General features: G+C 42.2%; 1 protein-coding gene across 3 annotated transcripts; it reads right to left on the bottom strand.

Moving 5' to 3' along the window:
- Positions 1-670: 670 nt before the first annotated feature.
- Positions 671-25,216, bottom strand: LOC102268809 (ATPase PAAT). 3 transcript variants are annotated; one of them, XM_070363333.1, is made up of 7 exons: positions 24,796-25,214; positions 23,039-23,242; positions 22,196-22,268; positions 19,356-19,562; positions 12,449-12,903; positions 6,870-7,122; positions 671-2,433 (listed from the first exon to the last, which is right to left on the bottom strand). In XM_070363333.1, exons 1-6 carry the CDS (start codon positions 24,951-24,953, stop codon positions 6,888-6,890), a joined length of 1,332 nt encoding a protein of 443 aa, XP_070219434.1. In that variant the 5' UTR covers positions 24,954-25,214; the 3' UTR covers positions 671-2,433; positions 6,870-6,887. The 3 variants fall into 3 exon arrangements, with proteins under 3 accessions (XP_070219434.1, XP_070219433.1, XP_070219435.1); XM_070363332.1 differs by lacking the exon at positions 671-2,433 and having other exon boundaries at positions 5,948-7,122; XM_070363334.1 differs by lacking the exon at positions 671-2,433 and having other exon boundaries at positions 6,941-7,117; positions 24,796-25,216.
- Between the last annotated feature and the right edge of the window lie 927 nt (positions 25,217-26,143).

Raw genomic sequence — 26,143 nt, 5'->3', positions numbered from 1 at the left:
ATTAGCATTTGAACAAGTGGAGGAAGAGATGGAGAGAAGGCCCAGGCTGAGGTGTGAAGCTGGCTGGCTGGAAGAGTGAGCTGGGCTGAGACAGAGATGGTGTCAGAGGCCATGCTAAGGGGCGTGGCTTCACCCTACCTTGGGGCCTCCCCCACTGAGTTGAGGGTAGATCTGTTAGGGGAACCACTTAGTTATCTTACAAAACAGGAGACCCTGGTAAGGAACACAGAAATAACAAGCTACCACCAACTGGAAGAATTCAGGAAAGGTCAAAAGGAGAGAGGAGGGACCTCCCTGGTGGTCCAGTGGCTAAGACTCTGAGCTCCCAATGCAAGGGCCTGGGTTCGATCCCTGGTCCAGGAAGTATATCCCACATGCAACTAAGACTGGGCACAGGCAAATTAATTAAAAAGACTGAGGAGTGTCTAAAACTTAAGACACCTTCAGACCTTGTAAAAGCTCATTTTTTTCTTTTCCATGTTAAGCTGAACAAATCACTTGACTATTTTATCATTTAAGATTAGGTGTGGCTATAACAAAATTTCAAATAACAGTGGCTTGAACAAGTAAGAATTTGATTTCTCTCCTCTTCAAGATGTCCAGCGGCAAGCGGCCAGGCTGGCCATCTTTGCCACATCAGGGGCCATGTTACTCTATGTGGGTTCTTTCCCCGAAGACACAGCATGGTCCAAGGTGACTGCTGGTTCTCTAACCTTCATGTTTAAATTCTAGAAAAGAAGAAGGTTGAGAAAAGCTGTGCCTTCCATTTCTCTTTAAATCCCCTGTGCTAGATATGACATGGTCTCAATTAGCCACAAGGGATGCTCAGAAATGTCGTTTTTATTCCAGTTGAGAATGTGTACTTGAATTTTGCTAAGTCAGTAGATATCAAGTGTTCTCACCACACACACACACAGAAACACACACACACACACACACACACAAATGGTAGCCGTGTGAGTGGTAACTATGTCAATCAACTTGATTTTGGTAACCATTTCATGATGTACACATACTAAAACATCATGTGGTATACCTTACATATATAAAATTTTTATTTGTTAATTCTACCTCAATAAATAATACTTACTGGGATTTCCTTGGGGTCCACTGGTTGAGACTTTGCCTTCCAATGCAGGGGGTGCAGGTTCAATCCTTGGTCAGGGAACTAAGATTCCACATGCCTCATAACCAAGGAACCAAAGCATAGAAGGGAAGTAGTATTGTAGCACATTCAATAAAGACTTTAAAAATGGTCCACATCAAAACAAAAAATAAAAAACTTTAAAAAGTGTTCAGTTCAGTCGCTCAGTTGTGTCTGACTCTGCGACCCCGTGGACTGCAGGCCTCCCTGTCCATCACCAACTCCTGGAGTTTACCCAACTCATGTCCATTGAGTTGGTGATGCCGTCCAACCATCACATCCTCTGTCGTCCCCTTCTCCTCCCACCTTCAATCTTTCCCAGCATGAGGGTCTTTTCAAATGAGTCAGTTCTTCTTATCAGTGGCCAAAGTATTGGGAGTTTCAGTTTCAACATTAGTCCTTCCAATGAACACTCAGGACTGATCTCCTTTAGGATGGACTGGTTGGATCTCCTTGCAGTCCAAGGGACTCTCAAGAGTCTTCTCCAACACCACAGTTCAAAAGCATCAATTCTTTGGTGCTCAGCTTTCTTTAGAGTCCAACTCTCACATCCATACATGACCACTGGAAAAACCATAGCCTCGATGGACCTTTGTTGGCAAAGTAATGTCTCTGCTTTTTAATATGCTGTCTAGGCTGGTCATAGCTTTCCTTCCAAGGAGTCTTTTAATTTCATGGCTGCAGTCACCATCTGCAGTGATTTTGGAGACCAAAAAAAAGTCTGTCACTGTTTCCACTGTTTCCCCATCTATTTGCCATGAAGTGATGGGACTGGATGCCATGATCTTTGTTTCCTGAACCTTAAGCTTTACGCCAACTTTTTCACTCTCTTCTTTCACTTTCATCAAGAGCCTCTTTAGTTGTTCTTCACTTTCTGCCATAAGGGTGGTGTCATCTGCATATCTGAGGTTATTGATATTTCTCTCAGCAATCTTGATTCCAGCTTGTGCTTCTTCCAGCCCAGCATTTCTCATGATGTACTCTGCATAGAAGTTAAATAAGCAGGGTGACAATATACAGCCTTGACGTACTCCTTTTCCTATTTGGAACCAGTCTGTTGTTCCATGTCCAGTTCTAACTGTTGCTTCCTGATCTGCATACAGGTTTCTCAAGAGGCAGGTAAAAAGTGTTATTTTTACTAAATACTATTTGTATAAGTATATCCCCCATCAGCCAGAGAGAAGAAAGAAAAATAGAGACTTCCGTGGTAGTCCAGCGGTTAAGACTTTGCCTTGCAATGCAGGGTGTGTGGGTTCAATCCCTGGTCAAGGAACTAAGATCCCACATACCTGTAAACCAAAAAACCAAAACATAAGAAACAGAAACAAAATTGTAACAAATTCAATAAAGACTTTAAAAAGAAGGCAAGATAAAAGTTAACCGTTAAGATTCCATGATGAAGTATGCGTTCATTCACATTCAGTTAATTTCTTTTAAAAACTGTCCTCCTTGTGGCTCTAAGAAATTTTTCCTCTTTGTGAACCCTGCATCACAATGTCATGCATGTGTTCTCCCCAGAGCTTCACACTGAGGACATAAAGTCCTGATAGCTAACCCTGTGATGGGGGAAACACAGTTCACTTCTAGCAACGTGGCCGAGTGGGGATCTCCCGGTGGGGAGCGGAAACCCACAAAGCCCTGATCCTGAAACTCAGCCCCAGTGAGGACGGCTCCTGGACAATAAGAGAGCAGAAAACAACACATCAGAATCATCTTTCCCCACTTTCAGCAAGTGGAGACTTTGATCTCTGAACAAGGAAGACTGAAGTCTCTGCCCACACTGAAATATCTGTTAGTCAGCTGCTTATAGATGATGATGATGGGCATGGCTGATAAGTCACTGACTGATGGCTGTGCCCCCAGCTCGAGCTCACAGGGAGCTTGAGAACTTGTCTCGGATCATTCTGTTTATAAATGGGATGACCATTTACAGAGTTAGTAGCCAGCTAGTCTAGTTCCAGATTCTTGTCCCCAAGACACTGAACTTCTAGTTCTGGGCTTTTCTGTGCATTATAATCAGCAGGGGAGCTTCCCAAAACCTAGACCTATGAGCTGAACACCCTAGACTCAGATCACAATCTCCAGGGGTGGGACCCAAGAGCCAGTGGATTATTTTTAACCTTTTATTTTGAAATAAATATACATCTACAGGTGGTTTTGTTTTTTTTGTTTGTTTTTTTCTTTTTTGTAAGTGCCCAGGCGATCTCAGTGTGAGGCCAAGCTGAGAACAGGGCACTAAACTACAAGACTGTCTCAAGGTTTCATGAGAACTGCCTCAGTTAATCTTCTCAACAGCCTTCTCTCAGGGGCAGATGTGATCTAATTCCCAGTCAGTGGCTAAGAAAGTCCAGTGTGCTGTGCTCCCTCGCTCAGCTGTGTCCGATCCTTTGCAACCGCATGGACTGTAGCCCCCAGGCTCCTCTGTTGAATTTTCCAGGCTCCAATACTGGAATGGGTTGCCATTTCCTACTCTAGGGGATCTTCCGGACCCAGGCATAGAACCCACATCCCTTGTATCGCCTACGTTGGCAGGCAGGTTCTTTACCAGCTGAGCCACTGGAGAAGCCTGAGAAAGTCCAGAGAAGTCACTGCATGTGACCAAAGGCGCAGACTAATCGAAGGCAGAGACGAATTGACTCCAAGCAACCTACCTCCAGAGCCTGTACTCTTCCTTACCCTGTCCCAGTGGTTCTGAAACTGGACAGAGTATCAGAAGCACTTGCAGAGTTACTAAAAGCATAATTGCTGTGCCCTACCACACCCCCAATTTGATGACTCAAACAGGGTGGGTGGGGCCTGAGAATGTGCACAGGTAACAACTTCCCAGGAGATACTGATGCTGCCACACGTTGAGAATCACAGCCCTACACCACTGACATAGGCCTGCCTTCTCTTTAACCCTCAAGGAAATAAAAGAGAAGCGGGGCTTTCAAATTGCCTGGAATTCTAGGGTTATTAAGAATCATATGACTCCCCTGGTGGTACAGTGGATAGGAACCCATGCACAGGGTACATGGGTTCAATCCCTGGTCTGGGGAGATTCCACATGTGGAGCAACCAAGACCACACGCCACGGCGACTGAGCCTGAGTGCCCTGGAGCCCGTGCTCTGCAACAAGAGAAACCACCGCAATGAGAAGCCTGCGCATCACAACTAGAGACAGCCCAGGCGCAGCAGTGAAGACTCAGCGTAGCCAAAGACAGGGAAGAGGGAGATGAGCATTCAACTGTCACCTCCTGTGTGCCAGAGCAGCAGTGAAGACTCAGCGTAGCCGAGGACAGGGAAGAGGGAGATGAGCATCTAACTGTCACCTCCTGTGTGCCAGAGCTGTACTAGCTGCTTCAGGTTCAGAGTATTAGAAACTCATACAAGATGGAAACTGTGCTGTTCCCATTTTACAGCAGGGAAAACTGAGGTTATCAAAAGTATTGAATCCCTCATGCAAAGTTAGACAGCAGTTAAGTGACCAACAAGGAAGAACTCAGATTTATCTATCCTGGTGTTTTTTCCTCTACATCATCATGGACTCATGTTCTCCAAGAACACTTAGAAAATGTCATAATGGTAGAATACTGAAACCCTGGGCTGCTGTCCAATGCAGGGCGTGGGACTGCCTTTAAGAAGGAGGAAGTAGTGATGTGAGGGCAGGAAGGGACAACGAGGAAGATGCTGTATTTGCTTTCCCTTGAGAGATGAGTCACTTCACCTTTCAATAGCCGTGGATTTCAAATGTCAAAGGAGATCAATTCAAAATAAGAAGGTTCTACACCAAAATCTACATGGGCACCTGGAACAGAGGATGGAGACAAGGAGAAGGAAAGGAGTCCTGGATTCCAGGCCCATCTTCCCCACATTTTTTTAAGAGAGAGATTTCGGTGTCTACAAAGTGGAAAATTCAGTTGAAGAATATTTGATATCAGGTCTTTTCAGTCTTGAACCTTTATATATCTTTTTGATATAACCATATTTCTGTTTCAGATGTAATCAAGGTGAGACTTGTAATATGAATCACATATCTGGAAGGAGGCATATTTTAAAATAATTTTAATTTTTGGCTTTGCCGGGTTTTTGTTGCTGCATGGGCTATTCTCTAGTTGCAGTGAGTGGGCTTCTCAATGTGGTGGCTTCTCTTACTACAGAGCACAGGCTTAGGTCATGCAGGCTCCAGTAGCTGCGGCTCCCAGGCTCTGAAGCACAGGCTCAGGAGTTGTGTGACACATGGGCTTAGATGCTCCGAGGCATGTGGGATCATCCCAGATCAGGGATCGAACCTGTGTCGCCTGCTTTGGCAGGCCGATTCTTTACCACTGAGCCACCAGGGAAGCTCTGGAAGGAAACATTTTGTAAATCAACAGACTACAACTACCAGGCGCTGTAAAACTGAACTAAAGGGTTCAGCGTGGAGTGACGGACATTTCTCCTGAACAACAATGGAAATACTATCTTACAGCTATGTATGTTGTCCCATGAATTAGAAAAGAATAGAAAAATACGCAAATTCTCGAGCGGCTATAGTGAGAGTATGTCCCATAGACTGTGCCACCTTTGTAGTGTGATACAAATGAATGAGTATGCAATTAGTCCTCATTTGAAAGAACTGACCACAGTATGGAGTGCAAAACACCCCCTTTCATAAAGCATTTTAAGAAAAGATGGCTGAGGGAGGCAGGCTCAAGAGGAAGGGGATATATACACACTCACGGGCAGATCTGCGCCGTACAGCAGAAACCAACACAACACTGTAAGAGCACTTATCCTCCAGTTAGAAAAGAACATTGAAAAGAAAAACATTCTGTTTCCTTAGACAAGCAGTTTCCAGAGTGGATACATTTATTTTTTAAATGTGAATCATCACCCTTCAACACACATGATAGTTATAATTTCTAAAAATTAAGCCTGCCTGAGAGAACTGAAATCTCTTTGATTCATATGCCTCAACCCCTCAATGCAGACCCTGAGAATTTCATGCTTTAAATATACAGAAAAGGGTTCTAGAAAGAGGAACCTGTACCAGTCCAGAAAGGAAAACAGTTCCTTGTATCTTTTGGATTGACTGAGATAAAATAAAATAACTTCTCTCATTTTACATCAAACACTAGATCTACAATAACATTCCTAACAAGGAACAGGCTAGCTCTGATCGGTGCTCCCCTCTCTACTGCGACACTGTACTGAAACCGATAATATCAACCTCAGTGTAAACTACTTTCACACATGCCAGACACTGCACTTTCCTCATTACCTGAGATAAACAATACGAAATGTAAATGAGTGATTTGAACTAAAGTTTCCAAGTCTTAAGGATCCAATTTTTCAAAAACAATCAATTAGAAAAAGAAAAAGTATCAAATACTCTAAGCATTATTTTTCAGACTCCTAAGGCTGTAAAAAGTCTTTGTATAAAAAAAAGTACTTCAACGAAACACATATACAATACAAACTAAGGAACTGCTTTAGAAATCCTTAAAATCTTAAACATTTAATCCAGAAGTATACATAAATTTCAGTAAGAGTGAAAAATATTACAAACAAAAATAACTGAAGATCCCACCGTGTTAACCTAGTGTACAGTACTGGATTTACAGCGCACGCAGGAAAACGAACACTGAGGTCACTTCACGTAAGTAAGTGGTAACATTTCAAAGGACATTAAATACTTGCTTTTCATAAATTTCTGGGGTGGGGTTTGGCTTTGTAATAAATATGTAATAAATATCTGTAGTACTTTGTACATGTTGAGCATTTATCTTTCTCCATTTGAAAGTCCTTCTCCAGAGTCATAATGTCGTAGAGGCATCCCAGAGGGTGGGGAGTTGGGACGTTGCAGCAAGTCCATTAACAAAGCCATCTTATTATCTATGTGCTCCTGGAGTTTATATATTCGCTGATCAACGTAGTCTGTAAGTTTCTTTTCCATCAGTTCCAAATTTTTAGAAAGAATCTTTTCCAAATAGGAACAAACAGGTTGCTCTTCTACTCTGAAAATAAATTTTAAAAAATATTATGACAATTTTCCCTGGTATTGTAACAAAACAACCAAAATACACTACAATAAAGCAGCCGATACACATTGCTGAAATTTGTCTCCACAACTACATTCTGTCTCCTTCCAACGTATTTCCAGGTTCTGGACACATACAATGTCGAATGCTCAAAGCATTATTATTGCTTCAGTTCTTTAAGTATTTAAGCATAAACTGAAATTAAGAATATAAAAATGAAGATGACAGAATTTCTACCCTCAAAAACAAGTGTTTAGATACAAAGGGTCTTTCTTTTTGGTTTTGCGCTCCAAATCAAAAGCAATCTTGCTTTTTCTTTAAGGTCTTTCTATGTCTTCCAAGTCCTTCCCCAAGCATTTTAACAGTTTTCTCTTTTCTTCATCTGAACAACCTTCTAAAGCGTTGGAAGGACGAGGACAGTGAATTTCAGAGTGTGGTCCACAAAACCCTAGGATCTCCTCATATTTTTCCAGGCATTCCATGAGGTCAAAAGTATTTTTTATAATAACACTAAGTTATCTGAACATGAATTGTACAATAAATGCACAATGAACTATCCAGAGGCCACACCGTGTACAAGGTCATTACTGTGACGACTAACTGCTATATGGTTGTGTATTCTGTTTCCTAGAATTCTTTAAGGTAGCAGGTTTAGGGTACAGATAAGTGTTTTTCTCAGAGGGAATTCAGTTTGTTCTCAGTATTTCTACTGCGGTCTTACTAGCTATATTGAGTTATACATGCCATAAGGCAACATATATGAAACTACAACCCAAAGTCAATACAGTTTTACATACATGTGAAACAATACCATTCTCACTAAACTTTCTAAAAAGAAAATATGGTATTTTTTCAAAAAGATATTTATGTTACTATGTAATGGGTTTATTGTTATTTCTAAACTAATAAATATTTTTATATAGCCTACATAAATAAAAGTTCTTTGGAGTGCTCAATTATTTTTAAGAGGGTAAAGACCAAAAACTTTGAGAACCACTACTCTAGAATGTAGTGGTTTCTAGAACTCATGCATGGATGAGATAGTTGGACTGTAAAGAAGGCTGAGTGCCAAGGAACTGATGCTTTTGAACTGTGGTGCTGGAGAAGAGAGTCCTTTGGACTACACGGAGATCAAACCAGTCAAACCTAAAGGAAATCAACCATGAATATTCACTGGAAGGACTGATGCTGAAGCTGAAGCTCCAATACTTTGGCCACCTAATGCGAAGGGCCAACTCATTGGAAAAGATCCTGATGCTGGAAAACAGTGAAGGCAGAAGGGGGTGACAGAGAATGAGATGGCTGGATGGCATCACTGCCTCAATGGACATGGGTTTGAGCCAGCTCCGGGAGATGGTGAAGGACAGGGAGACCTGCCGTGCTGCCGTCCATGGGGTCGCAGAGAGTCAAACAACAATGGCTAAACAACAACACTCTAGAATATATAAGAAGCTTTTTATTGTTCCCTTTATTTTCTTCTTTTTCCTAATGTATATTTATTAAAATTTTTTAATATTAATTATTTTAATATTTATTTTCAAATAACTATAGATTCATAGGAAGTTGTAAAGACACTATATTTGTGCATACCCTTCACCCAGTGGTCCTGGTTGGTCTTTACTTCTTACCTAACTATGGAATAATAATGTCAGTACAGTGTGGGTATGCCATTTTATCACACGTACACACATTCATGTAAATATCACCACAGTCAAGAGACAGAACTATCCCTTAACTACAGTGACCTCCCTCTGCTCCCCTTTCACTGTCACATCCACTTCCCTAATCTCCTCCATCCCAAACACCTGGTAATCACTTACAGTGTTCATCTGCATTATGAGAATGTTACGCAAATGGATCCATGTAACTTGACCTCTTGAGATTCTCTTTTGTAGATCAGCATAATGCCTTTGCCAGACAACCAAATTGTTGCCTGTGTCAATAGGTAATTCCTTTTTATTGCTGATAGCATCCCATGATATGGATATACCAGGGTTAATTTAACCATTCATCAACTTTAAGACATATTGGTTGCTTATAGTTTGGGGCTTTTACAAATAAAGCTTCTATGAACAATTGTGTATTGATTTTTATGTGGAAAAAAATTCTTGGGGGACTTCCCTGGTGGTACAACAGATAGGAACCCACCTTCCAACTTAGGGGACATGGGTTTAATCTCTGGTCTGGGAAGATTCCACATGCCACAGAGCAACTAATGAGAAGCCCGTGCCAAGCAACGAAGAGTAGCCCCTGCTTGCCACAGCTCGAGAAAGCCCATGAGCAGCAATGAAGACCTAGCACAACCAAAAATATATTAATTAAAAAAAAAAAAAGAAGTTTTCATTTCTCTGGGATAAATTTCAGGAGTATGATTTCTGAGTCACCTGGTAACAACATGTTCAGCTATGAGAAACTGCCAAACATTTTTTAAAGTGGCTGTACCACTTTAAGTCCCCATGAGCAATGTATGAGAGATCCAACTTCTCCTTGGTATTTGGTTTTGTCGCCATTTTTAAACTTTTTATTTTAACCATTTGAATAACTGTATAGTGGTATCTTGTGTCTTGTGGTTTTCATATGCCCTTCCTTAATAGCCATGAGGTCAACAATAGCTCATCTTTTCATGTGATTATTTGCTTTGTACATCTTATCTGGTATAAATGTCTCTCTATGGTCTTTTGCCCATGTTCTAATTGGATTTTTTTTTTTTTATGTTGAGTTTTCAGCACTCTCTATATTTTAGGTATAAGTCATTTGTTGGATTTGTAATCTGAAAATATTTTCTTTCCCACTCTGAAACTTATATTTTATTCCTCCTAAAAGAGTCTTTCACAGAGCAAAAGTTCTAACACTTTCATGGAGGTCAAACATTTTTGGTGTCTCGTCTAGGTTCCCAAAGACTGTCTCCTGTGAATTATTAGAAAACTTCCACAGCTTCATGTTTTACACGTACAGCTCTGATCCATTTTGAGTGAAGTTTTGTATAAGGTACGAGGTTTGGGTCATAGTTCACTTTTTGCTCTTTGGATATCCATCTGCTCCAGCACCATGAGTCAGAAAGACTCTTTCTTCTTCCTTTACTGAACTGCTGTTGCACCTCTGTCAAAACTCAGTTGAGCTCACCTGTGTGGGTCTACCTCTGAACCCTCTACTGGGCTCCACTGACCCCTGTGTCTGCCCCTCCGCCATCACTGCCCTGTCTTGATACTCTCGCTGTAGAAGACTCGTCACTGGAAGAGGGACTCCTCCCACTTCATCCTTCTTTCTCAAGGTTGTCTTAGCTATTCTTCCTCTTTTGCTTTTCATAGAATTTTTTAAATAATCTTGTCTATGTCTGCAAAATATTGTGAAGTTCTAGTATGTCTTAAACTTTCGTATCAACGGGGAGAACTGACAACTTTACTGTGTTAGAAATTCAATTTGTAATTTAACAGTTACCAGGAAAGAAACCATCCAGGCCCAACTGGTTTCATTGGAGACTTCCATCAATATCAAACATCATATGAAGAAAATCACATCAATTTTACACAATCTCTTCTAAAATATAGAACTCAAAAAGAAGTAGAATTCATTTTATGAGACCAGTATCACGCTCATAATATAAAACCAGACAAAGACAGTAAAAGATAAATACAGACTAGTATCTCCAATGAATTCTATGTAAGAATACTTGACAAAATATTAGCAAATCAGTTCCAGCACTGTATAAAAAAGAATTAGACACCAGAATCAAGTGGGATCTATTCTAGGTATGCTAGGCAGGTTCAGTTTTTGAAATGAATGTAATTCACCATATGAAGAGATTACTGAAGAAAATTCATGATCATATAAATAGCCATAGGAAAAATACTTGATAAAATCCTGTATCCCCCTATGATGAAAGAAACTCTGATAACCAGGAACTAAGAAACACTAAGCCTCAGAGGCCCTAAGCAATCTGACTTCTCTCCACCTTTTATAGTCTTTGTGTGTTTGCTGTATTATATCCAGGGATTTTTTATTGTTAATAGGGAGGATCTGAGAGAACTGGAGACATTCCAGCTCAGCTGGAATCAGAAAAGTGGAAGTGGAAGTCCTCCAGTCGTGTCCGACTCTTTGCGACCCTATGGACTATACAATGCATGGAATTTTCCAGGCCGGAATACTGGAGTGGGTAGCCTATCCCTTCTCCAGCGGATCTTCCCGACCCAGGAATTGAACCAGGGTCGCCTGCATTGCAGGCAGATTCTTCACCAACTGAGCTATCAAGGAAGCGCAGTTTTTAAATGTTTAGGTTTCTTCTTCCTTTGCCTTGTAGTATTTGTTTGTTTTGCCAGTCACACGTTAACACTGATGAAGACTATCAACAATTAAAAAACACTGTTACCTTTCCTTGTTCTTCCCAAGAACTACCATTTGTTTCAATAACTTACTAAACTCCTCAAATTTCAATGCTATTAAATACATTAAGAAAATTTCAACCAATACAATGACCTCATTTGAGATGTAAAAAAAGTCTAAATCAAAAGACTGAAATAGTAAGGTAAAATAGTTAAGTCAGAACCATGGCTGAAGTCCTGAATTCCCATCTAGTGCAATATTTGGAAACATTCCATCTATCTAAAGGAGGTGTGTGTGTGCTCAGTTACACCCAAGTCTTTGCAGCCTCATGGACTGTAGCCCAGCAGGCTCCTCTGTCCATGGAACTTTCCAGGCAAGAATACTGGAGTGGGTTGCCATTTCCTAGTCCAGGGGATCTTCCCGACTCAGGGATCGAACCTGCATCTCTTGCATCTCCTGCACATACTAAACACTTAACTACCCCTCAATCAAAGTAGGAGTGGAAAAAATTGGAATTCTGAGATCAGAGAATAAGGGCCTGTACACTATTAACAATTACAAGCTGAGAAATGTTTGGATGACTCGAAAATCAGCCCAGGTCACAGAGGATCTACAAAGAAAATCCGTTGCAATGGTTCAGTTCATACAATCAGGCAAACTGTGCACGTCATGGCTACCACAGCTCCTCTCCCTTCATACAGGTAACTCTCTACTCCGACCCTTGTCTGCCGCTTATACTCCTCCCACCAAAGGCCTGAGAAGTGCTCGGCACCTCCAATTTACACACTTCTTTCAAAGCAACACATTCTACTCTGCAGAATATTTCTTTCTTCTACGTGTGTCAATGGTGAAATGTCAAAGCTCCCACAGTTCTCTCCGCAAACAAGTTCAGGCAGAAGCTATTGAAACAAACCTCTTTCCCCCACCTGCCTCCGCACCCTCCCCCACACCCCATCTCGACCACACGGGTCTAAACACTTACGTGACACCCCCGGCGCCTCCGCCAGGCTTGGTGATGCTGTCCTGCCACTTGGTGCCGGGTCCCACCCGGAGATGGCTCACCTGGCCACACAAATTCTGCAGAAAAGGCAGCAACTCGGAGTTAGGTATGTGTGAGCTGTCACCTGCTTTCTTTGATAAGAAAGAAGATACTGCATTCTTCAGATCATTCTCAAGAATAGAACGGCTTTGTGGCACAATTTTACACTCTTGGAGGCTGCTCATACTTCCTCCACCAGCTGGCTGCAGACTCTTCTCAGTGGTAGCCTCCGAGTCTTCAGTCACGTTTCCAGATGTCAATCCAGTTCTGAAAGGAAAAGGTGTGCAGGATGACTTGTCGAAGGCTCCCGGAGTAGACGAGGACGGCAGCCCCATCACGTGCTTGTGTCCCGTGTTTCCCAGGATCGACTGGAGCTGCTCTCCGATGGCAACACAATTCTAAGGAAGGCAGATGAGGAAAGAGCAGGAACATTAATGATAGTGACAGCTAACTCTGGAGTGACCTCGAGTCAGGCAAGGTGCCTTCTTCCATCTGAGCCTCAGAACGTTCACGTGGAGCAGGCCACAGCCACTGTCCCAGTATTGAGTTGAGGAGAAAAGACTAAAGCTAACTCGGCCAGGGTAACACGGCCATTGGTGGCAGAACTAGGACTGGAACCCCGGACACCCAGCTCCAGAGTCAGGACTTCTAGTCATTTCAGTGTAGTTTTGCTAAGGAAAATCTTCAAATAAATACAAGCATACTTAGTAAAATTGCACAGGCATATTTTAATGTTTCCACTACAAAGCCCTCCTTAATTTATGGTATTTTCTAATGAGTCACAATAATTGATAATTTTCCTAGAATTAAAAATCATCTGCCCACTGTCACAAATGTAGGCCACCCTAAGGATATGCAATTTGTTTTCACTGGAAGATAGACTAGATAGTTACTTGCTTAAAGTTTGATGTTCTACCTATATACTTAAAGTCTGAATACTTTTGTGACATTTTCAATTATTAAAATGAGCTACTTTGGGGCCATGACTGCCATGATAATTTATAGCATAATGAATACGTTTTGTGGCCTCAGCCCAGCTAGGCTGTATTACTTCCTGAGAAGAATGGCTCACCTCTGATAGGTTACAGTTTCCTCCAGAGAGGCATGCTCTTGCCATGTTCCTCAATTTTTCCACAAGACAAAGCAAAACTATCTCTAGCCTAGCTGTTACATTAGATGGCTCTACCCTAAACTCTAAACCCAGAACTCTACTAGAAATTCTTTTTCATTAACTTATCTGTTTATTTATTTTGTTGCACTCTACCACACAAGGGATCTTAATTCTGCAACTAGAGTTCGAACCCATGCCCACTGCAGATGGAAGCTTGGAGTCTTAACCACTGGACCACCAGGGAAGTCCTAGAGATTCTTATCAGGGGATATCATCTTATAGTTAACACTGTCAATACCTTGTAAGAGAGACTAAGAAAAGTATTATTTTTCAAGATCAGGTGAAGACACTTGATCCATAAATTTTCTGGATGTACTAAAAAATGATCCTTGGATAAAATTAGCCCAGAACTCATTCATTCAACAAATATTTACCAGAAATCTACTCTGTGTTAGGTACTGTTTCAGGCCCTGGAAATAAGACAGTGAAAAGCAAACACAAATTTGTATATATACTCCCAGAATTCTGAAAAATTAAATCTTTATCTCTGAACATCTTAAAGGATTTGCTTTAACTTTTTAATCACCTTGAAAAAACAAGGACAAAGAGAATATTTTTATTTTTTAAGATGAACAAGGTAAATAGTGAAAATTCTTAGAATAACTGAATATATTTTCTTTGAGAAAATGGCCCAGAGCTTTCACTCAGATAACTTTAAATGACAAGCATATGCCAGACACTATCAGACAGAATTCTTACTCAATTATTCTAAACCGCTGAAGCAAAAACAAATCAAAGTCAGCACATGTGAACTGCAAATACAAGGAAATAAGAAACCACTTTAATAAAACTTTTCAGGAAACAAGGAACCACAAGGCACATGTGAAGCAAGGAGAGGCCAGGAAGTTGCTCCCAGGCCCTTCCTTTCCCCTCAGGACAGGCCCTGCCCCAAAGAACACGGGCAGGCTCGCAACAGTGTGCGTGGCTACACCCCTTACACAGGAGGAGGGGTTCTGATCATGAAACACCCCTCCTCTACACTCAACAGATACTTACAGAGCTTATGCGACACTTCTCAGAAAGACAGTCCATGGATTACTTGTTTGCAAACAAAAGCAATTCCAGAGAACCAGGTATATCCCATCAGAATTCCATAAATATAGTCTCCCCATAGAAATAGGATATTTATTAGCATGTTTAAAAGAAGATTTCACAGGATCTCCTTTCTTCCCCAGGGTGTTTCCCAAATGCCCGCACAGGTAAGGATTTAGCATATGCATATAATGGGAAACAGGTTACAATAACATGTGCTGCTGGTTGGAGGACTTGCATTTCTGGATGAGACAAAGCTACAGAGACACACATCAAGCTTGAGAGTAAGGTAAGAGTTGGGCAAGCACTCCTATGATTTACCTAATGCACTTCTGAACTGACATAAATTCATGATGAAGAAAGCATATTGTTTTGGGAATTAAATACACAAGCAAAAAAAAAAAAAAAAAAACCCTTAAAGACATGGCAAAAAAAACACCTGAAACTTTGCCATCATTTCTTTTCCAAACACAAGTTTTTAAAAGTATCAGTCATGAATTGATTTTTTAAAATCCATTAACCGTCTTGAATGTTTCCAAAATCTTTCACACACACAAAGTTTCTTCTGTTTTTAAATTTTTAATCTCTATGTCCATTGGATCTTTCCCCTTAAACATTTGTTCTTAAAATACACTATGCATAGGGCTCATCTGCTGTTGCTGGTTAGAAATAGCTGAGTCCTGAATCACACCCTCAGGGTTTCAGGTCACAACTGAGGGCCAGTGTTCTGTCTCTACAAGCTTTCCAAGGGATTCTGATGCAGGCAGGTTCCTATCTCTAGCCTTCCTGAAACAACCTACTTTAACCTGGCTACCTCCACATTCCAACTACTCATTTACTATCTAATCCCTCAGAACCTGGTTTCCATCTCCTCGCTATTCAAGCTGGCCCATTAAGGATCTGCAAAAGAAGCTGAGTTGATAATCAAGGAGCATATACATTAGAGTCATAAATAAGACAGATCAGATTCCTGTTTGCACAAAGCTTATATTTTAATGAGATAAACAGAGCAGTAAATATACATGTATATATGTGTGTGTGTATATAAAACAACAAAATAATGAAGAAAGCCATGATGAAAATATGTGTGTGTGTGTGTGTATAAAACAACAAAAATAATGAAGAAAGCCATGATGAAAATATGATACAGATAGTGCACCAGTGTGGCTGGTGAAGGTCTCACTCAAGATGGAACATTTAAGATGAGGCTGAAAGAACAAGAAAAGGGCAGACTTGCTAAGATCGAGAAGAGGGGATTCTGGCCAAAGAGAACAGTTAAGAGTGCAGAGGTCCTGAGGTGGGAGCACAGGTGGATATCTGGGGAACACACACCTCAGAATGTCCAGAGACGAGCATCTGAGGAGATGTGACAGGAGATGGTGTTGAGGAGGGAACAATGGCCCAGATCTGAGATGAGAGGGTGAGGAATCTGGATTAACTCTGGGGTGAGGGGAAGCAGTTCGGGGACATTACACAGGGGAAGTCGAGTCTGATGGACCCTCTGAGATCATCCTGGTTGCTCTGTGGAGAGGGAGCACTGGAGCAGGAGCATCTGTTAGGAACCTCCTGAGCTGTGCAGGTGAGATCACTGTACCAGAGAACGAAGAGGACGGACTCTGTTCTTCTGGAAGCTCTCCATTCTGAGGTTTCCAAGGTCATCACCAGCTCTCCTGTTCTATGTCTGCCTGTCCCTCCAATGATACTCCTACTAAATTAATGTTGGAAAATCTCACAGAAGTTATATGACTTTTTTATTTGTATTATTTGATTTAAACTTCCACATTCATCTTATGATCTCAGCAGCATTGCTAGATTGTAAACAATTAACCTTTAGATAGTAAACATGAAGAAATTTATCCTTAAATAGAGGAAGCAATGCTAAATAGCACAGAACTAACACTGTCAGCGTTGAATTCAGGTCTCCTGACATCAGAGCCGGACTATAAAGAAAGCTGAGCGCCGAAGAACTGATGCTTTTGAACTGTGGTGTTGGAGAAGGCTCTTGAGAGTCCCTTGGACAGAAAGGAGATCCAACCACCCATCCTAAAGGAGATGAGTCCTGAGTGTTCATTGGAAGGACTGATGTTGAAGCTGAGACTCCAATACTTTGGCCACCTGATGTGAAGAGCTGACTCATTTGAAAAGACCCTGACGCTGGGAAAGATTGAGGGCAGGAGGAGAAGGGGACGACAGGGGATGAGATGGATGGATGGCATCATTGACTCAATGGACATGGGTTTAGGTGGACTCTGGGAGTTGGTGATGGACAGGGAGGCCTGGTGTGCTGCAGTTCATGGGGTCTCAAAGAGTCGTACACGACTGAACTGAACTGACATCACATTTCTGCTACTCTAAACAGTGGCTCCTGCACTCCGCCTCCTCACCCTTCTCCCTGTGCTCCGAGAAAACACAGTTGCTCGCCTGTGGTCTTCCTTCCTGGCCCCGGTCTCTCCCTTCACCACCTTCTCTGTCATCTACTAGGGATGCCCCCGCCCCTGTGTTTCCAAAGGCTCACAACGTCACCCCAGGAACATGGTATTCACATAGAAAACTCAATACTCCCAAAATAAACTTTTTTTTCCCTCCAAGTCACTCCCTCCCTTGCATTCCCTGTGTATTATTGACATCACTATCTTCGAAAGTTTGGTTTCACGTTTGATTCTATTTTCCCCCCCAAAACCCCATACAAGTTATTGTCAAGTCCCAATGGTTCCACTGTTGTAGCATCTCACAACCCAGCACTAGGGTCCTCCTTCAAGTTTAGACCTCTTAACCCGCATCTGGACGAGAAATAACACAGAGATCCTTTGCTTCCTGCAGTCTCACTTTCTACTGACTCCTCATCTTACACGTAATAGTGAACTAGAGTTAATTAAAACAGGTAAAACATGCCCACAAGCTTCATAAAAGCATTCAAAATCCTCTATGATCCAGCCCTAGTCTACCTGAAGCTTCCCCTATCGCTTCTTCACTCCAGAGAAATGAACTTCTATCCATTTCCTAGCTACATTATATTCCTTCCAGCACTGAAGATTTAATCCATACTGCTCTCTCTCTCTCATGTTGCAGCCCTCTTCAGCAATACTTGAACCGTGAACTTCCTGATGTTCAAGCTGGTTTTAGAAAAGGCAGAGGAACCAGAGATCAAATTGCCAATATCTGCTGGATCATGGAAAAAGCAAGAGAATTCCAGAAAAATATCTATTTCTGCTTTATTGACTATGCGGGTCACAATAAACTGTGGAAAATTCTGAAAGAGATGAGAATACCAGACCACCTGACCTGCCTCTTGAGAAACCTATATGCAGGTCAGGAAGCAACAGTTAGAACTGGACATGGAACAACAGACTGGTTCCAAATAGGAAAAGGAGTACATCAAGGCTGTATATTGTCACCCTGCTTTTTTAACTTCTTTGCAGAGTACATCATGAGAAACGCTGGGCTGGAAGAAGCATAAGCTGGAATCAAGATTGCCAGGAGAAATATCAATAATCTCAGATATGCAGATGACACCACCCTTATGGCAGAAAGTGAAGAGGAACTAAAAAGCCTCTTGATGAAAGTGAAAGTGGAGAGTGAAAAAGTTGGCTTAAAGCTCAACATTCAGAAAACTAAGATCATGGCATCTGGTCCCATCACTTCATGGGAAATAGATGGGGAAACAGTGGAAACAGTGTCAGAGTTTATTTTTATGGGCTCCAAAATCACTGCAGATGGTGACTGCAGCCATGAAATTAAAAGATGCTTACTCCTTGGAAGGAAAGTTATGACCAACCTAGATAGCATATTAAAAAGCAGAGACATTACTTTGCCAACACAGGTCCATCTAGTCAAGGCTATGGTTTTCCCTGTGGTCATGTTCTGATGTGAGAGGTGGACTGTGAAGAAGGCTGAGCGCTGAAGAATTGATGCTTTTGAACTGTGGTGTTGGAGAAGACTCTTGAGAGTCCCTTGGACTGCAAGGAGATCCAACCAGTCCATTCTGAAGATCAGCCCTGGGATTTCTTTGGAAGGAATGATGCTAAAGCTGAAACTCCAGTACTTTGGCCACCTCATGCGAAGAGTTGACTCATTGGAAAAGACTCTGATGCTGGGAGGGATTGGGGGCAGGAGGAGAAGGGGACGACAGAGGATGAGATGGCTGGATGGCATCACTGACTCGATGGACGTGAGTCTGAGTGAACTCCAGGAGTTGGTGATGGACAGGGAGGCCTGGCGTGCTGCGATTCACAGAGTCGCAAAGAGTCGGACACAACTGAGCGACTGAACTGAACTGAACTGAATCCCACCTATGTAGTCCCTTAATAAGACCACAGAGACCTTTAGGGACAGGCCGTAGACTAATTCACCTTGGAACCTTCTGTAGTAACTAGAACAGAGCATCATTCACAAAGAAGGGGCTAAGTAAATACTTGCTGAGTGAATAAATGAGTGAATTCACAGAAAATTATGAAGTCTGTAATAGAAATATTCTGTTTGTAAGGGCATAAGGCTACAGAATGTTACTTTTAGAAAAGTTAGTAAAGATAACAGTCACATCAATAACAATAGTTAAGTGGAAAAGATTTATGTCACCACATGTCCTAATAAAAAGCTATTATTTAAAGAACTGTAATGGTATCCAGAAAGAAATCCGTTCCTACTCACCTGCTGCTGGAATCTCACCATATTCATCAACTGCTGAGCTCCAGGTGATAACTTTGACGCCATGGACTCCATGATGGTTTGGACCCTCTCCAGGTCTATCCTTGATCCTAGAGTGGGAGAGCCTGCTGAAGAATGTGCCAAGACTGGCCTTACGTGTACCACAACTTTACTGATGAACACACAGTTCTTTTCACCAAAGGAGAGCAGCTATTATAACAAAAAAGTTCAGCAAAATTAATAGTAATAAAAACAACCATTATTTAAGGTCATTTCTTATTAATACTGAAGAAAGAAGCATTCAAGAATCTAAAAATTAAATTCAAGTACATTTTTAAGTTGTCTCTAGAACAGTAAAAGCCAAGAAAAGATTCAAAAGAACAAGGAAAATATAAAAAGCCCTTTTAAGTAAAAGATTACGTATAAATAATGTTTTATTTAATAATGTTTTCTTGTTTAAGGAACTAAAGATAAACTGTATCAATCTGAGATCTTACCATCCTGAAACATGCTATATCATTTAATACAAAAGATGACTGTCCAGGATCCCATGCAAAATGTTTGTGAAGTGCTAAATATAACTCAGTATTTTAGAATTAAAACCATAAGGAATATTAAGACAACCTAACAGATCTCAATAGTTTACATATGAAAAACAAGTTCACGGTGATTTTCTACTTTGTCAACAGAGTAAACAACGGTCGGTCTTTGAGCCTAGTTCTTCTGGCTTCTGTCCCAGAAGCTGTTCAGAGCTTTATGCTGCCTCATCTTGTACGTGCTTCTAAAGCAAGATGCTTCCTGTGTGCTGTAGGACTGCAAAGTAGCAAAGTGGAAAGCAAACAGGATCTAGAATCAGACAGACCTGAGTTCAGGGAGGGCTGTGCCTGGGTGACCCTGGGCAGATGCCAAACTTTAGCCAGGGGTAAAATCAGTTCACATGGTTGTTATAAGGATTGTGCGTTACAATGTCCAGTGTATATCACTGAGTGAGTGCTCAAAGATACACAGCAGTAACTTCATTTAACTTTCATAAACTATTGAAGGTACTACTGGCCCAGAAGAGGCCTTCATACAAACCCAAAGATTTTCCTAAATGAAACTCTCTGCACTCCCTGGTACTTCCACAGCACAGTTACAAACCCCATTCATCTTCAGAGACAACAAATCCATACATCACACAAAGACACAGGTGAATACAGACCCATGATCTAAAAACTTAGTGTGGCACCAAAGATGTGACTGTCATCAACAAGGAAGAACCTCATGAAATGTATATACCCACATTTCAAAATGCATATTATGCTTTTCAACCGCCAAGCCTTTCTCACCAGTGAATGTTGTATGTATTTTGCACACTTAATCTACCTATCTTGCCACTATAATATGAGCAACATTCCAGTTTATTTCATAACTGCCACTTCCTAAATGCCCAATACAGCAGCCGCTATCTATAAGCACTCTAATATGTGTAAACAGCCTCTTGATGAAAGTGAAAAAGGAGACTGAAAAGTTGGCTTAAAGCTCAACATTCAGAAAACTAAGATCATGGCATCCAGTACCATCACTTCATGGCAAACAGATGGGGAATCAGTGGAAACAGTGGCTGACTTTATTTTTCTGGGCTCCAAAATCACTGCAGATGGTGACTGCAGCCATGAAAGTAAAAGATGCTTACTTCTTGGAAGGAAAGCTATGACCAACCTAAACAGCATATTAAAAAGCAGAGACATTACTTTGTCAACAAAGGTCCGTCTAGTCAAGGCTATTGTTTTTCCAGTGGTCATGTATGGATGTGAGAGTTGGACTGTGAAGAAAGCTGAGCGCTGAAGAATTGATGCTTTTGAACTGTGGTGTTGGAGAAGACTCTTGAGAGTCCCTTGGACTGCAAGGAGATCCAACCATCCATCCTAAAGGGGATCAGTCCTGGGTGTTCATTGGAAGGACTGATGTTGAAGCTGAAACTCCAATACTTTGGCCACCGGATGCGAAGAGCCAACTCATTTGAAAAGACCCTGATGCTGGGAAAGATTGAGGGCAGGAGGAAAAGGGGACAACAGAGGATGAGATGGTTGGATGGTATCACCGACTCAATGAATATGGGTTTGGGTGAACTCCGGGAGTTGGTGATGGACAGGGAGGCCTGGCGTGCTGCAGTTCATGGGGTCACAAAGAGTCAGACATGACTGAGCGACTGAACTGAATATGTGTTGGATGAATGCATCACTTTATTAAAATGACTTTAGAAGCCATTAGTGTATACACCTAAACAACATCTTGGGATAATCAGTTCTGTGCTCGTCTGTAAGTAATAATCAGCACAGAATTTTAAAGATAAAAATAATCCAAGAATTTTCTTTAGCTCCCTATTATTACCCATAAAGTAGGTCCCCAAAGATGAAGAAACTTGCCCAAGGTCACTTCTTTAGTCAGAAAGAGGCTCGCTTATTAGTCAGGACTTATGAGATCCAGCTCAGTACCCTTCCTCTAGATCTGATGACATCAGTAGAGTTTACCTTAATAAAATTTTTCATGCTGACAACATCAGTCTAAACTCCTTTAACTTTGTGATGCCCTCGTCTGAAATTTCTTTAATTGTGTCCAACACTGCTATACTAACAAAAGTACATTGACATGACCATAGGAAATAAATGATCAAATTTTAAAAGAATGTTGATAATATTTTAGAAAAGAATTTCTTTTTACATGTGTTTACTAAGTATTTTTGAAATAAAACCAGGGACCACACTGGACTAACTACATTATCAATTTATGGAAATAAATATATCTATATATTAGGAAAGCAACTGTAGTTTTAAATTAGCTACAATTTAGGAATGACTTACCTTTATTTTACAAGCATGTGTGGAAGACTCCAACTTTAGACATTTTTTGTACAAAGTAATCTTTTCATGTTCACTAAAAATAGAAAAGAACTGATTTATTAAAAATTGCATACATTATCACTAAGAAGAGTTATATTTAAAAATAAAGGACAATATTTTAATCCTCAGATTCAGTTTTCCTGGTGAGGCATGAACAGTAGAGACTTCCTACTGAATTCCACTAGATATGAAGACAACATCTGCCACTTACTAATTATAGCAGAAAATTAAATTAGATATCCAGTGTATACTCACGCAGCACTGAGCATATTTTAAAGCTCAACAATATATCTGTCATACACAGTACAGACAGTACATAAAACAGCTCATACTTTGATTCATATTGAAGAAAGATTAGAACAGAATCTTCATAAAAAACTGGGAGAAAAAAATGAAAAAGTCTAATAATGGGTTAAGCTTGCCAGTACAGAACAGTTTTGAGCTCACGCACTATTTGGTAACGGCATCCTACAAGAAAATGTTCAAAGTTCCAGGCTGAGTGACAAAGTGATTTTTGGAAAACAGATTCCTTATGAGTTAAAGAAAACAAACTTTTTCCCAAACTAGCTATGATCTTTTACCAACTTCTCTCTCTTCCATTAGCTCTCCATTTCCACATTCATACACACAATTAGACTGATCTAGACTGTCTTTAAGATCCCTAAAGGTCTAAACTTCTACGTCTGCTGGTATGTTATCTTTTCTTCCCTAGTCACCAAGTCAGAGAATCAACAAATACTGCAAAAGCTCAAGAAAATAAAACACTACTTCAGAAGAACACTTTCACATGCATAAGGCACAAACCTGTTATCCAGAACATTACAAACATTCTTGCCCCTACTGGTTCCACAGTACTCCTCTCCTAAGTATACTTCCATATTTCTTGCTGAACTTAAAATGCCAATAGAAACGATTTCTTCACCTCCATGAGGGTCACATCTCAGGTGAAGAAAGCAGGGGTTTTCATCTTGGCCGTTCAGGTTCCTTTTCAAAATCACGTGATCCTGGCTGAAAAGAAAATGAAGAATATTATGTAGTTTATAGTGCTTCCCTGGTGGCTCAGATGGTAAAGAATCTGCCTGCGATGCAGGAGACCTACATTTGATTCTTGGGTTGGGAAGATCCCCTGGAGAAGGGAATGGCAACCCACACCAACATCCTGGCCTGGAAAATCCCATGGACAGGGGAGCCTGGTGGGCTACAGTCCATGGAGTGACCGAGTCGGACACTTTGTCCGACATTGTCTGACATTGACTGAGTGACTAACACACACACACACAGCTCTGAATATTCATTGAAAGGACTGATGCTGAAGCTGAAGCTTCAATACTTTGGCCACCTGATGCGAAGAGCTGATTCATTAGAAAAGACCCTGATGATGGGAAAGATTGAAGGCAGGAGAAGGGGATGACAGAAGCTCAGATGGTTGGGTGGCATCACTGATTCAATGGATGAGTTTGAGCAAGCTCCAGTAGACGGTGATGGACAGGGAAGACTGGCCTGCTGCCGTCCATGGAGTTGAAAAGAGTCGGTCACAACTGAGAGACTGAACGACAACATGCAGTATTATAGTTCCCTGTCATTAACAGAACACTGTTATTAACCCCCTTAATGGGCCACAGGGGTTGACATGTTATCCAATTAATTGATATTTGCATTTGGAGTCCAAGCACCCTGCAAAGCACTGATCACATAAATGCTCAATACGGAAATCATGAGGAAATGATGCTTTAGACTCCAGGGCTCTCCACTCTATTTCCCCCTGGACCTCTATCTACACCCTAAGCGACTTCCTGAAAACTGCCCGACCAGTTAATGACTTACTGGTCAGCTACTGTGAATTCAAAAACCGTTCAGAAGTTAGGGGTTGGGGGCAGGTACAGAATAAAGGGGAACAATGTGCCATTTTCAAAATTAAACTGATGATTTTTCCACATTTGGATTTTTTTTAAAGGCCTATTTTAGCCCACGGGCTTCCCAGCTGGCTCAGCGGTAAAGCATCCTTTGCAAATCCCAGACAACGGGATACGCGGGTTCGATCCCTGGGTGGGGGGAAGATCCCCTGAAGGAGGACACGGCAACCCACTCCAGTATTCTAAACTGGGCAATCCCTAGGACAGAGGAGCCTGGCGGGCTACAGTCCATAGGGTCGCGGGTCACCAAGAGTCAAGACACGACTGAAGGACTTAGCATGCATGCATTGGTAGACAGGTTTTTGTTTCAGGACAAGAGGCCGGTTCTGATCCCGACAAGGGGCCTCAGAGGCCGACGAGATGGACTCAAGGCGGGTGTCTGTGAAACGCTGTCTCCCACTTAACTGCCCCCCCGTCCCCAACATTCACCCCCGAGTCCCCTCAGCTTTCCCGCGGACGCCCCTCTGTCCTCCCGCCACCCGGGCCCGGCCCTTTCGCCCTCGCCGCCCGCACAGCCCCGTCAGCCGCTCGGCTCCCGCATTTCGGGCGCAGACCCTCTCCCCTCAGGGTCCCCGTCTCCCCTCGCGGCTCCCCCTGGAGCGCGGATGTGTCCCTGAGCACAACCCAGTCCCCGCCGGCCCAGCGCACCCAGAGGCGGGCGGCGCCAGCAGCTCCTCCCAGTCGGCGTCCCGGTCGCCGAGACCATCCGGGGTGAGACGGAGACTCTGGGCCAAGGCTCCGAACGCTGCATCCCAGGAAGAGGCCAGGGTCGGGCTCCGGGTCGGTGGCCCGTGTATGGTCTCCATTCGGCCACCTACGGACCAGGCCGGCTCCAGAACCTCTCTCTATAGCTCTTTAATTTACGCCAGATCGAGGGAAGGTGAAGGAACAGGGCAACTTCCGGCTCGGCCCCCGGCAAACCTGAGAGCGGCCGCAGTTCCCCGTTGTCTGGAGACCAGCTAAGGCAGACACGCACACGCGCGCCGGCTGGATTTGGCAGCGGGGTTCAAAAGCACTGGGCCGCGGTGGGATGGCTCGCGGAAAGCGCCAGATTAGAGCATGCGCCCTGACAGCTCGTGGGCCACCCTCTGGGCTACGCGCAGGCGCGGTGCGGTGGTCAGACACCCCGCCCCCACCCTCCCAGCCTTTACTTAACTTTAGGTTCATTCACTCAGTCGTGGCCCATTCCTTCCGACCCAGGAACTGCAGCACACCAGGCTTCCCTGTCCATCACCAACTCCCAGAGCTTGCTCAAACTCATGTCCATCCAGTCTGTGATACCATCCGACTATCTCATCCTCTGTCATCCCCTTCTCCTTCTGCCTTGAATCTTTCCCAGCATCAGGGTCTTTACCAATGAGTCAGTTCCTCACATCAGGTGACCAAAGTATTGGAACTTCAGCTTCAGTCCTTCCAATGAATATTGAGTACTGATTTCCTTTAGGATTAATTGGTTTGATCTCCTTGCAGTCCAAGGGACTCTCAAGAGTCTTCTCCAACACCACAGTTCAAAAGCATAAATTCTTCAGCGTTCAACTTTCTTGAGAGTCCAACTCTCACATCCATACATGACTACTGGAAAAACCATATCTTTGACTAGACGGACCTTTTTCAGCAAAGTAATGTCTCTGCTTTTAATGTTCTGTCTAGGTTGGTCATAGCTTTTCTTCCAAGGAGCAAGTGTCTTTTAATTTCATGGCTTATTATTTAATTATTTAATTTCATGGTGAATTTTAGCATTCACCATCTGCAGTCATTTTGGAGTCCAAGAAAATAAAGTCTGTCCCTATTTCCATTGTTTCCCCATCTATTTGCCATGAAGTGATTGGGACCAGATGGCATGATCTTAGTGTTTTGAATTGAATTCTAAGCCAGCTTTTTCACTTTCCTCTCTCACCTTCATCAAGAGGCTCTTTAGTTCCTCTTCACTTTTTGCCTTAAGGGTGGTATCATCCACATATCTGAGGTTATTGATATTTCTCCCTGCAATCTTGAT

Source organism: Bos mutus, chromosome 26, assembly GCF_027580195.1.
Source record: "Bos mutus isolate GX-2022 chromosome 26, NWIPB_WYAK_1.1, whole genome shotgun sequence".
NCBI classification, from domain to species: Eukaryota; Metazoa; Chordata; class Mammalia; order Artiodactyla; family Bovidae; genus Bos; species Bos mutus.
The sequence above is the reverse complement of the archived record's forward strand: the minus strand, read 5'-3'. Positions and strand labels throughout refer to the sequence as shown.